Here is a 15,358-nt window from a genome sequence, read left to right as displayed (position 1 = left end):
AACACTGAGTCTGATACGGGCTTTATGATGATACTCGAATCGATCAGAAGTCTGTAGATATATAACGATATTCCTCTCTCAGACAAACGGCGTAAAAGTCGATATCGCATTGTTGCAAACGAGTCGATCCGGGCATCGTTACTTTCGACGCGAGGAATTGAACTTCGATATCTGCAGAATAATTCATCGACAGAGGCACGAGGTGAGATAGATATATCGGAGCGTGTGCTCGCGGTAAATTTGTCGTGTATCGTGTATCCGCGACTGGCGGGTGACGATTAGACGCGTTCATGAGCGTTCATTACAAGATGCGTCTTCTTCTGGAGTTGCATCTTAAATTATGCAACGAGATATCTCCATTTTGACAGGATATGTAATATGTGACATTATTTGTAATAGGGTAGCACGCGTATTTACGGGAAATGCTGCAGATGCGATCCTTGTGATAGATAAACAACATACATGCCGACGCCGGTGATCGCGTGTTAATCGGAACGTTTAACGAAACGTCATGGAGAATAACAAGCAGCAATCAACGTTGTCGAATGGCTCGACGAAAGTAAGCAGCGCGACCGACGATGGCAAAAACGACTTACAAATGGTACTGGCGAAAATGATGGAGGAGAAGCATACCTATACGTATAAAAAACTGGTAGTGCCGCCATCGATGAGAAGCATTTACTGGAAATTCTTCGGCTTTCCAGCCACGGATGACGGCGACATCCTCACCAAGGTAAAGATCGTCTGTATACTATGCAAGACGCAGATCGCCTATAATCGTAACACCAGCAATCTCCGTATGCATCTGCAAAACAAGCATGCACAGGAACTACTGGAACTGGAATCGTCGAATCCTCCATCCAGGCAAATTATATCCCAAGAGAACAAGGAGCGCAAAGCTCAAAAGAGACTGTTGAAAGCAGGCCTGAGCCCGACGAAATATATCTATACCACTAATGCGGATGGCACTGTCCAAATAGATGGTGATATACAATTCGTTACAGATCCTAACATAAGTCTATCGAATATGGAGGACGACATTACCATTGGTCAACCGCTGAGAGTAATGATCAAAAGTGGATCTGGTATTAACGGCAGCAGTCAAAATGTGGCATTTCTTATGTCGGAGGAAAATGTGACAAATCAATCGGTAGATGTAAAAACTGTATCAGATGCTATAGCGGAATTTATCGTAATGGATCTGCAATTGCCAGATATTGTAGAAGGTCGCGGATTTCAAAGATTGGTAGCCACTTTGCGTTCGCCTTGCGAGATTCCTAGTAAAAACAAACTAGAGGAAGAAATAATACCAAGAATATATGATACTTTTCGAGAATCAGTGGCTGCTTCATTATCCTGCATTGCTTCAGAGCTAGCATTGACAATAGAAGAATGGAAATCAAACAATGACGAGCATTTTGTTACCGTATCAATTTATTATCAAAATGCTGGAGAGGCTACTTTGGAGTGTAAAGTTTTAAGCACTCTTCACGCACCGTTAGATTGGGAGGAATCCCATTGGGGTAGTACTATTGATTCTTTATTACTCGAGTGGGATCTCAAAGTGGAGAAAATAACAGCAGTGGTTGTCAGTACTTCTAGAACAGAATTACTTATGGCTTTAAGTAATCGTGGCTTGACTTTAGTGCCATGCTTGCTTCATACTTTACAGGTGTGTGCGCAAGCTTGTTTTGAGAATCCTGAAGTAGCTCACATATTATCAAAATGCAGATCAGTCATTGGAGCTATCATAAGTCATCCAGCTGCGTCTGCAACATTAATTATGCAAGAGCAATTATTAGAGGTACACTATCTTTTAGGCAAATTAAATTATTATTAATTAGCTTTGTTATAAATTAAGATCATTTTTAAAATGTTTTTTGTAGTACATAAATATGATTCAACATGTATATGAGAATGATTAAAGTAATATTTTATAAGTGTTTTATATAATACCTGTATGTTTTATTGCAGTTGGAAGAAAATGCTATGTTATTAGATTATCCAGTTGTATGGATATCAACATATAGCATGCTGGAGCAAATGGTAATGCGTCGTAACATAGTCATATCTATATTAGAAAATATGGAAGGAATAGATCAAGAGATGTTTGATATCACTAATGAACAATGGAAAATTATGGAAGATCTAGTGGGTGTTCTTGAACCATTCAAAGTTACTATTATGACATTAAGTGAAGAAAAAATGCCTCTGATATCATTATTAAAGCCATTACTATGGCAACTTGTATCTTCGCATCTGAAAGTTAAAGAGTCTGACAGTGATATTGCTAAAACATTTAAAGAATCCTTGTCAGATATGTTATGTGAACGATACGCGGATTACAATGTCACATTGCTTTTACAAATCGCAACTACTTTAGATCCTAGGTATAATAGTGTGGAAATCACTTTTTAAATGTTTTGAATATGTTAAGAATGCCATTGATAAGACTTTTACTTTCTATTACTCAGATTTAAATCATTACCGTACGTTACCGAAGAGGATAAAAGTATAGTTAGTTCTCCCATAAAAGAAATGCTGACGAAATTGATTCAGGAAGAATCCGGGGATAATATCTCCATAAAGACTGAAGATGAAACAGTACAAAGTAAAAAAACTAGAGTATCAGGTATACTTTGACGATAATTATATATAACGCGTCTCCGATTAGAAAAAAAAATTAATATGAAATAAGTATCTCAAATCGACATTTAATCGCAGGTATGGAACTTTTACTTGGTGGTCTATGCGCTACCAAGACTGGAATGCCTGCAGAGGAAAAAGCGGATCTCGAAGTTGTTCAATATCAATCGGAATCCATTGCACCGCTCGATCATTGTCCCTTACAATGGTGGTCTAAAGTGTCCGCGAAATGTCCCAATTTGGCGAAACTGGCAAGTAGATATCATTGTGTGCCTGCCTGTTGCGCACCACCTACACGTATTCCGGCAGATGTACAGATACAATACGATACAAAGCGAGCGGCTTTACCACCTCATCTGATCGATAAACTGCTTTTTCTGCATGGTAATCATACCATGCAAGTGTGAAAAGGATTTCTAAACTGAGAGGCTAAAAATATCTGAGAAATACTTTACTGGTGAAGATAAGATATTTTTGTAATATACATGTCGAATGCAACATAAGTCTAAAGTAATATGCACGTTGATAAATTCGTGTACAAGTGTACAATACATATATTATATATTATAAGTACCTAAAATACATCAACCGAGAAATTTATTTTCGCTCGTATTTAAAAATGGTCGATTATTATCACGATAGATTTCTAAACGCACAATGCCAGATACAGTAGTATAATGTGATTTCTTTAATTCCGCAAAAATTAGAGTGAAGAAAATAAAAAAATAAAATATAGAAAAGAGTCAAAGATTGCACAAATTATTTTGATATATAAACATTCTAGGATAGAATACTCTGAAAACAAAATATTAATATTATATCCCAGCTCATGTAATTCACATAATGAAATGCAGAATTCGCAGAATTGCGCGAGCTGCGATATAATATCCTTTATATTTTCTTTTCAGAATATTCTTTCCTAGAATTTATATCAAAATAATTTGCACAATCTTTTCATTCTCTTCTATATTTTACCATCGTTATTATTGGTTTTTATTTTTTTCATTATAACTTATGTGGAGTTATAACTATATTTTAATAAGGATATAATTGTTCTGTTTTATTGAAACTAATCTATTCTAGTATTTCGCGACTGTATATTGTGAAATTGAGAAGTAAATACTAAAATAATCATGCAGACTTTGTAACTAATTTTAAAAATTGTTAAAAATTACATATGGTAGGTTCAAGAGATATATATCCAATTATCACATTAATATCGTTAATGGATCATTTGATAAATTTTTTGTTAATATATGAATCCAATAGAATGCTTGATTATAGTTTTATCTTTATAAAATTTTAAATTTCAACCCCATAACACATTGAATACTGAATTAATTTTGCATGTCTCGCCGCCTATGTCGAAAACTTTTGCTATTAAAAATATGTAATATGATTGGATAATTTGTATCATTATGCATAGAGCATTTTAGCTGTCAGAACTCGAATTCTTTTTTATATCGAGTATTAATTGAATATAAACGGATATTTGTTTATTTTAATATAATTAGGCAATCGAATATTGAAAAACTATATTGAATATTATTTAATTAAACAAATTAATCTTTAGTTATTTTTAGCTTTATCTATTTTGTTCATTCCGCACTGAAAATATTAAATAAGAGAGACTCAATATTAAAAATAAGAGTAAAAATGACATACAATTTCCATAATTTGTACCCACTAATTACAGATTACCATTCCTTAATGAAAGATATATAATAATATATCAGAATATATATGTAATTATCGATTATTAAATTCCAAAATATTCGGATATTATCAGTAATTTTTAGTACCTGGGTAATATCGAAGATATTCGGGTAATACTTGGATATTGCCTGCGAATTTGAGTAACAGCGTACTAGGTATCTTATCCAAGTGTAGAGATAATTTGATTTATACTGACAGCACTAGTGCATTTATCTCACTGATGACAGTATTCAATGTGCTAATATTATTTAGAAATTTAAAAGTATTATGATTTATTTGTTGCAAGTATAATATAACTAACTTATGTTAACAGTTTAAAATTACAATGCGAGACATTGAATGTGTTATTTCTAAAAGTGGATTATTGCCATGAATATAAGAATACAATTAATTGGTTGTAATTTGATTTGACTCAATTTGTACTATTTATTAAATATGATTAGTATATTATTACACAATTTGTAAAAACCAATAATATTTACTATAATATTTCTTATAAGTATAGTTTCTCATCTATACAAGCATCATATGTCATTAGAATCATTTGCGATTATATTATGCTTGTAAAGCAATTTTATAAATTTATTATAAATTTATGCTATCACAATTTATATTAAGAAAAAAGAAGTACGTGTTTAGAGGATATAAACTCTTTTAAAGTTTTATATCAATACAAATCTGGTATTGATACACAACAAGAAACAAACAAGTTTCATCTCTCTCTCTCTCTCTCATAATAGATTTATTTTTTCTTATTTTGTTAAATTAATTTTCTTAAAAGGTAATTGGACATTCTTATTAACAAGAAATTGTACATTTCGGGATATTATATGGAGATTATAAGTGTTATAAAGTTCTACAAGTGATTCAAACTTGGTATTGAGATATACAGTTAAACAAATATATATATATATATATATGCACACACATACACATTAGAAAATAGCACTTGTAAAAATCAGTATATCTCTTAGAATAATGATATATTTACTTTTCATTAGTGTATATAGATATAATTATTTTTCAATAATATATAAATTTGTTTTTTTCTCGTGATTTTAAAGATAAAAAAGAATGTATAAAGACACTTTATAATAGAAATTTTTTACATAGTATATATAAAAATGTAAATATAATTGTATATGTACAATACACGCATGTAATTTAGATATATTTTGACATATGAATTGCGTGCCAATTTCATTGTTTTGTCTATGTATATAATTATATGAATTTATATAAATACAAAGGTACTGCATAAGTAGCTTAAAATTAATATAATGTAAATTTTAAATATAAACAGATATATTCTTACATTTATATTAATAAGATTGCACACACTTTATAATCTTTTTGTACGTCATTCAAATTTTTATTGAAATAGTTATGGTATACTCAATTGTTTTTGTACCCAGACAGAGCCTTTGTAAAATCTTGGATCACCAATTCTCAAAGAGGCTCTCTTATAGAAATAATAGTACAATACTGCAACTTTATATAAAACTTTAAATCATAATATCTTCATCAAGGAGAGATATTCTTTCAAGTTTTCTGATATTTTACCTGTCCTGTGTATAGAATAAAGAATATGAAATCCCTTTGTCCAATGTTTTAATGGTGCAGACCAATGTATAGTAATATGCCATGTATGCAAACTTATTGATAATATCATATATATTATACACAATATCAATGTCATACGGAATCTTGTATATAATAGCTGTATCAAACCTGCCTGAAGGATAATTTCAGATGTGCTTTACATATTTTTATTAAATATATTTCTTTTGTAGTATAAGATTAGAAACTCTATGGATATATATATATATATATATATGAGAAAAATGCTATATATGGTTCTCACCTGGAAAATATAGGTAGAAAAGAAGTTCACCAAAAGAAGGGTAAGGGCTGCAATAAGACAAAAATCTTGGATCCTGAAGAAAAAACCAGTGCAATAATCAAACAAAATTCTGATAATAACATGATAAAAATGTAGTAAACGTTATTACATATGATAATAACATGATAAAAATGTAGTAAACATTATTACATACACATAAAGTACCAACAAATCTGTCGGATGCTGTCTGGCGAAGCTTGCGAATGAATTTACACAAATATCAAAAAACAATATAATATATTGCAAAATCGCAATCGCCATATATTGTCTCGTATTTAAGGAATTCATTTATCACTTATGGAGAAAGTATCGTAAATGTGATAATTAAAGTTAGACATGTATGCGCATCTGAGATTTTTAGATTTTGTTGCATCTTTCAAATAGTTGCTAAGCAACAATCTTTGCCCCCTAGCGGGATTCTCTAACGTCTTAGCGACGATTATCGTTGTCGTTAGCGGGCGACAGCTTATAATGCGGCGTCTACAATAGAGATTTTAAGCCCTAAGCCTTAAGAAATTGACCAATCACAGTCGAGTATTCTTCTCATACTTGACTGTGATTGGTCAATTTCTTAAAGCTTAGGGTTTAAAATCTCTATTGTAGACGCCGCATTAGACTATGCATTGAAGATTGAGATTGAAATTTGACCAATCAGGACAAAAAAATTTTAGTTCCTTTTGTTCTGATTAGTCAAATTGCAATCTTCAATTTTCAATGCGTAGTCTGATACGGGCTTAAGACGGTCTTGAAATAAGAACTGACTATGAATACCGGCCCTAGTCTGCTCTCTAGTCTTGATATGAAATATCTAAAAATCAAAATGGCTATGCATTCACTGTATGATACGCACATGTGGGAAAAATAGTGTCGGATAACCCTAAACGACAATAAATTAACAGAATGAATTCTATCGTATTGAATAACTTCGACAAATTGAAGAATAACAATGATTCTGCAAGATTAAATGCTGGAGTCGCATTATTAAATCATTTATGTCAGTATGATACGGTAAGTTAATTCGTATAACCTCACATATATTGAGCTATTTTACTTTATATCTGAACGTGAAAAAGAGAAACAAAAATCCAGTTTGTATTAAATATTTAATAAATTATTATGTCTATGTGACTGCAAGATTGATTTATCTTTACAGAATCAAGATGACAAAGAGTTGAAATATGCACTAAGCAGACTAGTGCGTAGTTTAGGATCTTCACAAGTAATTACAAGAAAAGGAAATTACAGCACATTGACAGTTTTCTTAATGATGCATCCTGAAACTTCAATAGACAAACTTTTATCCGTAACAAATACTCAATTGCATCCAATTGGCAAAAATTCTAAAAGTGTATGATTTTTTTTATAACTTTCCATTTTTTGTTTTATACTTTTAATGTAATAATTTTATAATATTAAAATATTACCTGAAAATGTAAACTTTTGTAGGAGAATGCCGATATATACATGGGACGTATACTATTATGCGGTGCATTAATAAGATCCAAATCACTCATTCAAAGTACGAATGAGATACAACAACAAATCACTGAAATTCTTTTGAATGCTGGCAAACAACGCAGTTATCTATCATTTATCTCTATCATATTTCTCAGTGAGTTTATTACTCAGCTTGATATTGTATCTATGAAGAAAGTTGTTTGGCCAATTGTCGAGAAGGAAATTGGCAAATCATGGTCTGAACAAACTTTGGATACATTTTATCTACTGCTTGTTGTTGGAGATAAATATCCATCTCTAATTAATAAGTTTTTAAAAGAGCACTTTGGTGTGAAACAGATTCTTGCTAAAGAGTCTATAGAAGATATTGTCAAACTATTAATGGTACGTCATTCAATAGAATATGAGAATAATTTTTAACAAAGATGAAAACATATTTGAGTATTACTATATAATACTTATATGTAATTTTTCTATTATTATACAGGCCTTACCCAGAATTGTTTCTTATCGACATCCAGTATTCAAATTATTTTGTGAAAAATTAATATTGACTGAGCTTATAACAGACTTCTGGAAAGTCATTGATCAGAAATTTACAAAACCATCAAAGAGCGATGAATATATTGCTACAGAAATTTTACAATTGATACTTTCTAATATTACAGATAAAACTGTAATTCCATCATTATTATCACCAAATCTCTTGCAACACATGTTAAAGAGATTTTCGCACTGTAAGAGGAATAATAATGATGAAGTTTTAACAGCGTTTAGAAAAGTTTTACATTTGATGATATTTGCTACAAGTGACGAAGATATCAAGACAAAGACACAGTTAAATATATTGAAGAAGCTTATATTATATCCTGGTGATCTAATGATAGAAAAGAAAACAGGTATTAAGATGATCCAAAAAATTACAGCAAATCTCAAATTAGATGGTGTTAAAAAATTATGTCAATTGTATAGAGATATTATAGAAAACAAAACAATTAAAGAAAGAGAAAATATAAAAGTAAAATTTTGGACAAATGCTGAGCGAAGTTATGCAGCACAACTTTTAACAAGGTAAATACAAACCTAGAATAGTTATATAGCACAAAAATGACAATATGTTATTATGAACAAATAGCTTAAAACAACTTAATATTTATTGTATTAAACACATATCTTTTAATTAATTTAGATTAATAGGTCATCGAGAGACACTTTTAGATCAAGAATGGAAGCTTGCACAATTGATGTTTCTATTCACCTATGGATTATGTGAAATGTCAAATGTTGGAATAGAATTAGCGCGTAAGTTTTTTATATTTTTCGAAAACTTATTGTTTATATATGTGCTAAAATATATTTAATTATTATTTTTAGCGCAATTTAAAAATTCGTTTTATCGTGCGTTGGATCATAAATTGCCAAAATTGGACGATGTACGGAATTTATTAAGTACACTTGTTCATGATTTGAACTCCAAATTACAATCCAATGTGATACAGTTAAGATCACCATTGAGTGATGCAGCATCTGATGCTTGGGGAAGAGCAATACATTTGATTGAAAAACTAGAAAAGAATACAAAAAATACGATTGCTTTACCAATATTTCATACAATGAATTTACACATGAGTCTACAATTATTCTCAGATCCTGAAATGGCAATTATGTCAATTAACGAACTTCAATGTTGTTATGAGAGATTAATTAAAAAGTCCAAGGGACATAAAAAGCTTGATGACACACCTGTACAAGAGGAACCACAATGGGTTGAAGTAATAGTAGATCTTTTATTATCCCTTTTATCCAGGAATAATCATTTATTGCGCTCATTGGTTGATAGTGTTTTTCCACATATCTGTCCATATCTGACTCCATCTGCTGTTTATCAGATATTGGCTGTAAGTTGTTATCCAATTAATAAGAAAAGAGTTATCAATTTATTTAATTTATGAAATAAAGAATTTAAAGAATTGAATATATGTAACAATATAACTTTTGTTTTAGATATTAGATGTAAAAAATAATCAAAGTACACTTACCATAAAGCAAAATGATAATGAAGATTTAGAAAGTGAATCAGATAATGAAGAAGAAGAAAATGTTTTAAATAGTAAAGTTTTATCAAAAGAAAGTAGGTCCGAATCTAACATAAATAAAGATGAAAATGATGATAATGATGATGATGATGATGATGATGATGATGATGATGATGATGATGAGGAGGAGGAGGAGGAGGAGGACGAAGAGGAAGATGATGACGGCGACGATGAGGATGATGACGATGATGATAACGATAATGATGATGATGAAACAGTGACTGATAAATTGAGAATGGCAGTACGTCAAGCTCTAGGTGATGCTGCAACCCAAACTGATGATGAAGATATCGATGTAGATCAAATAGGTGAAGAGGAAGGCAAACGTTTAAATGAATCATTAGCAGCAGCTTTTAAAGTCTTACGTGAGAACCGTCAAGTTCGTTCTAAAAAACAAGAAAAGACGAGTGAAACATTGACACATTTTAGAATTCGTGTGATAGATTTGTTGAATATTTATTTGGGGACTTGCCCATCTATGGCAGTTGCTATAGATATGATTATACCGCTTTTTACTCTCTTAGAATTCTGTATAAAGGATTCACATCAGCAACCACTCAAACATAGAGTTCAGACCTGCTTAAAAAAATTATCAATGATAAAAAAATTTGGAGATACGACAGATGTTGATGATACTTTGTTAATGACAGTGTTGAAGGTAATTATTTATAACAATTAAATATAAGTTTACTGTTTTAACATGATCCTTTTTTAAGGCTCTAATTGAAAAGGGAGAGCGTTCTACTTTGATCTGTCAGGAAATAAGTGAAAACTTGGCTGAATGCTGTACCTTTCTTGTAAAATGTGTGCAACAAGCAAACTTATCCAGCAAAAATGTTATAGAAATTTATAGCAAAAACTTAACTACATTCATGAAAAAAAGGGACTGCATACTTTCGCTTATATTATTTAAGAGTGTCTTACAACTATGTTGGGAAGATAATTGGCAGCTAGCACTTCTATTGGTATGTATATTTAAAAAATGTCTTGCAATATAAAATTTTGTTATATTATTTTATTTGATTACTTAGGTAAACTCTGCTTTTGATAGCAATATTCGATACTTCCGTAGAAGTCAGGCGCTTGAATTATTAATAATTTTATATAGAAATAATCGATTGTTGAATACGGACACAAAGTATGCCGACGTGAGAATAAAATTAGAAACAACGCTTTACAAAAATATTATAGACATGTGTAATGAGTTATGCAATTCGCATGTAAACAATAATGGACAATTTATTCCATATAATGATACCAGTGTACAAAAGAAAGTCCAGAAATTTATTGGTCTTCTTTTGACATTATTGCATACTGTTCACGCGCATTATTTGCCACAAGCGTGGAATTGGCAAACTATTAAAACGACGCTTGTAACAATGTATGAAAATCAAAGCATTTTTTCCACGGATCTGAAAAATGCATATAAAAAGTTAGCAAAACAGATAGGAATTCCATTTAATGTGTAAGTGTAACAATATAATTTGTAATTTCCAGAGATTTTCATTTTTCTATTATATACATTTAGCTTAAAATTGCTTTGTGTTCAATATAATTTTTGTCATCAGGAAATCAAAAAAGAATAATAATCAGTTGAATGATTCAACTGATCTTACTTTACAAAGTAATGGCAAACAAAGCAATGTGACATCTCAAAATGGAAAAACTAGTGGTTCAGAAGAAGTAGAAGAAACTGTGCATAATAATAATGTACAAAAGAAGAAAAAGAAAAAAAATAAGCAAAGGGAGAAGCAATTATTGAAGAAAGAAGCACGTGAATTACGCGCAAGAACAATGTCTACAGATATAGAATTGTTTAAATTTAGCAATGTCAATTTATCAGAAAATGACATAAATGATACGGAAGTTTTTCAAAATGGGCATTCACATAAATCCATGAATTCGAAATCGTTAAACAAAAGAAATCATGACAAGACAGTGGAAGAAAATCGTGAACCTAAAAAGAGAAGAAAAAGTATCAATTGTGTTTAATATAACTCATAGATTTGCCAATATATTAAATAATAATATGCATAAGATTTTTTTTTCTTTTAGATTGGTTTATATGTGAAATTAAATATTCAGTCTGTAAAGCAAAACTAAGTTAAGAACCCTTTTTTATCTTATCTATATCGTTATAATTATTTTAACAAAACAATTTCCACGGTTTTGTGTCCCTGACATCAGAAAAGATCAAATCTGTATATTTACACAGATGACATTTTATCAATGTACATTATATATATATATATATATTATGTGTATGCTCTCACAATTACTTTATGATCACATTATGCATACAATATACATAATATATATATATATATATTTTTTTTTTTTAATTTATAACTATTATAATGACAAATTTTTTCTTATATATATATACATACTATTATATAACTGTACCCACAAAAACAGAGAAACAGAGAGAGAAAAAAATGTATAAATTGTAATCTATTAACTTCAAATTGACCTTGTCAGTTCTGTAAGATAAAACTCTCCTTCATCTATTATATATTCCTATTCTTTAATAATATGGCAATGCGACTTTAGCAGTAATTGTGTTGTTAATTATCAAATATAAATGATCCATGTTTAAAAGCTATTTATAAAATTTTCAAGAGTTATTTTTTATCTATTAAATAATCATAAGTTACCATTATATATATAAGGGTCGGCAGGAGTGAGCTCCATAAAGTTAGCCGGACCACTTTAACTTTTTAATAAGTTAAATCTTACTTAATATCAATAACAAACATTGCATTACAAAGTTGCGGGGAAAAGAATTGCTATACAACGTACGGTTTTTGGTAAGATTTTGTACAGTTTTAAAACGAGCTCTTATTGTTAAAATCAACGATCCGGCCCCTTGTCCAAATTCCAAGTATTTCGGCATCGTTCGCTACCTGCGTTTACCATTAAAATCAACGATCTGCCCCCTTTTCAAACTTCCAAGTATTTTGGCACCGTTCGCTCCTGTGTTTATCATTAATGACCCTCCCCTTTCCTAGGGGGAAGACCTTAACGCAGGCCCCCCTGACGGAATTCTAGCTCCCCAGTCCCCAGTCATTCGCAGCCTGTCTTAGCAGAGTGTGCATGAAATAACGCAAGTAATACGGGTCGCTATATTGAAGAATCTATATAAGTGAAATTTGAAAAATAAAAGAAGTGTAACCCTCAAATATTCCGAATCGTTGCTCCGAAATTTGAATCTACTCACGGATACACTGCCAACCGTGATTTCCGCTGCTTCTATTGCAATGGGAGAGGTTATAGGCAGGGAAATTGTTGATATGGTGGCTGACGGAAAAATCATCGACGTCGAGGAGCTGATCGGCATTGACGAGTTTGACGAATTACAGGAATATTCGCCGATAAGTTGAATTTCTGTGAGTACGGAGTTGTTTCTCATTTTGTGCGAATTTATTGAAGTATACAATAATGTATCTTGTAGTGCAAGGGTGTAGCGAGAGATGATGAGGAATACATTGCTGAAGAATTCGCACCAGAGCCTAAAGATTACATTCCATTATCGTACAAAGAAAGAACAGTTGCTCTTGCTGCAGCCCATCCAAAGTGGTCTTTGAAAACTTTGCAAAAAAAAGGATGCTCTCGCTTAAAACATATGAGTCATATTTATCGATGGAAAGACGATGTAAAAAGAGGAGGAACCAACTTTGACAAATGGAAAACTATTGACAGTGAAACATACAAACGATTTCTGGAAGCGCGGCAAAATTTGGAACAGGTAAACAATTTCATAAAAACTAAATAACACATTGAAGAAAAATGTAGAGTATTCTTATTATTGAAAACAGCGGAATCACATGCGTCTGATATGCTACGATTGATTAATTTTATTCTTATTCAGGTCACAACACAGACTTTACAGCAATGGGCGATGAATGCTGCGTTTCCTTTTTTATCGGATTCCTTCCATTTCACCGCTAGCTCGACTTGGGTTAAACAATTCAAAAAACATCATAGGATCAGACACCGTAGTGCATAAATTCCCGTTAGCCTGGTACTTAGGGCAAATACCTCTACAACATACCTGAGTTCCATCAAAATCCATTTGTATCATGTTGCGGGGTCCCCTTGTGAAAGACAATCGTTTGGTAATGATTGGTAGTCTAATTACGTTTGGTAATTAATTATTAGATTACTACGGCCACGTTTTAAAACGGTGTAAAATTTCCTCTCCGAGTAAAATTTTACTCGATGGCCGGCCTGGAACCAATCAGAAACGCTCAAAAAAGTTTTGGAACAGCCAACGAGTAAAATTTTCCTCGAATATAGTTATTTAAAATACAGTATTATTTAAAATAATATAGTTATTAAAATAGCATATATTGATGTTTATATAGTATATATACTATAAAGCAAATATTAAAAATTAATACTTCAATAAACCGAATTTTGTTTGATAAAACGATTCTAGAAAAAAGACAATGTTTCAGATTAAATAGCTTTTTATGCATGTTTTTGTAATCTTCATTAAACATTATGTACAATAAAATATACATTTTTTTATAGTATATGTATAATGTTACGTAAGACATTTGCATTAAAAATTGTTTTTCCCTTTCCCATTCTTAAAACAAAGAGTGTAAATCGTAAAAAGCAATGCTAAATGATAACTTTAACTTAAAAAAGGGATTCACATAATCTTATGTAAATATCCCAGACAGCACAAAACATCCTCAGGATCATCCTGAATATGTCCAGGACGGTTCAGGACATTTTTAGGATGTTTTAAGATATTATTATAAATATATTTATAAAAATTTAATATGCATATATAATTATTTTTAGTTGTGTCGGCTATTTAATATAATTTAGAAATCTTAAGTATTATAATAAGTATTCATGTCCTATAAATGTCCACTGGATAACCTCTGGATGTCTGTAGGATATATTTGCCCTGTCTATTATATTGGATGTCTTTTGGATTTCCAGAGGACATATACATGTGCAATTAATTGTTAACGTTAATTTCGTTTAATATTAATAATTGAATTGATGCGCACATTTTCAGATATCCAAAATTATTATTTATTTAATATTTCATGAGAAATGTTACTGTTCGCAACATTCCAAAAACTTTACAAACAATAGTATTCATCAACTGCTAGTTCGTTTGTTTACCGCTATGCGACACGCGAACTCGTATTTGAGATTTGGTCATGAGAATTATATAAACATATAAAGCTTGCAAAGAGCAACTGACAGGAAATTATAAATGTAATTATTTTCTATCAGTCCAATTTCTGATGCAATCCCAACATAGGGATTTCAGATATTGGATTGTTTAGAAAATATTACACAACTTAAACCCGGGAGCCAAACCTAAAATATTCCATGTACATCACGAAAGCCTCAAATATTAAAGAACGGTGAACTATTTTTAATATTAGATTTTTAATATTGGCAGTAAATAACAAAACATAATTTTAATTCATATTTAAATTTTTAAATTTGCTCCTTGAAACATACGAAAAATATCCTTAACATATCCTATAAAAATCCTTAGGATGTT

At 30.9% G+C, this 15,358-nt stretch overlaps 3 protein-coding genes and 1 long non-coding RNA gene across 4 annotated transcripts; 3 read left to right on the top strand and 1 right to left on the bottom strand.

Moving 5' to 3' along the window:
* Nucleotides 1-55: 55 nt before the first annotated feature.
* On the top strand, nucleotides 56-5,300 carry LOC138940730 (E3 SUMO-protein ligase ZBED1). Its single transcript, XM_070309873.1, has 5 exons — nucleotides 56-202; nucleotides 400-1,804; nucleotides 1,975-2,390; nucleotides 2,475-2,632; nucleotides 2,725-5,300. The coding sequence occupies exons 2-5, from the start codon at nucleotides 512-514 to the stop codon at nucleotides 3,051-3,053; spliced, it is 2,196 nt and encodes a 731-aa protein (XP_070165974.1). The 5' UTR covers nucleotides 56-202; nucleotides 400-511; the 3' UTR covers nucleotides 3,054-5,300.
* A 259-nt stretch (nucleotides 5,301-5,559) lies between these two features.
* LOC138940729 (transmembrane protein 138) lies at nucleotides 5,560-6,626 on the bottom strand. Its single transcript, XM_070309871.1, has 4 exons — nucleotides 6,420-6,626; nucleotides 6,227-6,299; nucleotides 5,926-6,097; nucleotides 5,560-5,853 (listed from the first exon to the last, which is right to left on the bottom strand). Exons 1-4 carry the CDS (start codon nucleotides 6,551-6,553, stop codon nucleotides 5,747-5,749), a joined length of 486 nt encoding a protein of 161 aa, XP_070165972.1. The 5' UTR covers nucleotides 6,554-6,626; the 3' UTR covers nucleotides 5,560-5,746.
* Nucleotides 6,627-7,110: 484 nt separating this feature from the next.
* Nucleotides 7,111-12,040, top strand: Mybbp1a (MYB binding protein 1a). The gene is made up of 10 exons (XM_070309781.1): nucleotides 7,111-7,273; nucleotides 7,419-7,613; nucleotides 7,712-8,107; nucleotides 8,211-8,794; nucleotides 8,913-9,025; nucleotides 9,098-9,621; nucleotides 9,728-10,477; nucleotides 10,536-10,784; nucleotides 10,851-11,284; nucleotides 11,388-12,040. The coding sequence occupies exons 1-10, from the start codon at nucleotides 7,166-7,168 to the stop codon at nucleotides 11,809-11,811; spliced, it is 3,777 nt and encodes a 1,258-aa protein (XP_070165882.1). The 5' UTR covers nucleotides 7,111-7,165; the 3' UTR covers nucleotides 11,812-12,040.
* A 581-nt stretch (nucleotides 12,041-12,621) lies between these two features.
* Nucleotides 12,622-14,289, top strand: LOC138940673 (uncharacterized). Its single transcript, XR_011448029.1, has 3 exons — nucleotides 12,622-13,208; nucleotides 13,274-13,567; nucleotides 13,691-14,289. It is a non-coding gene; the product is annotated as an uncharacterized lncRNA (long non-coding RNA).
* The last annotated feature ends 1,069 nt before the right edge of the window (nucleotides 14,290-15,358 follow it).

This window comes from Polyergus mexicanus, unplaced genomic scaffold, assembly GCF_030449975.1.
Source record: "Polyergus mexicanus isolate NDT 795.1 unplaced genomic scaffold, iyPolMexi1.0 SCAF_17, whole genome shotgun sequence".
NCBI classification, from domain to species: domain Eukaryota; kingdom Metazoa; phylum Arthropoda; class Insecta; order Hymenoptera; family Formicidae; genus Polyergus; species Polyergus mexicanus.
Note: the sequence above shows the minus strand (reverse complement) of the source record. Positions and strands in the feature narration are given on the sequence as shown.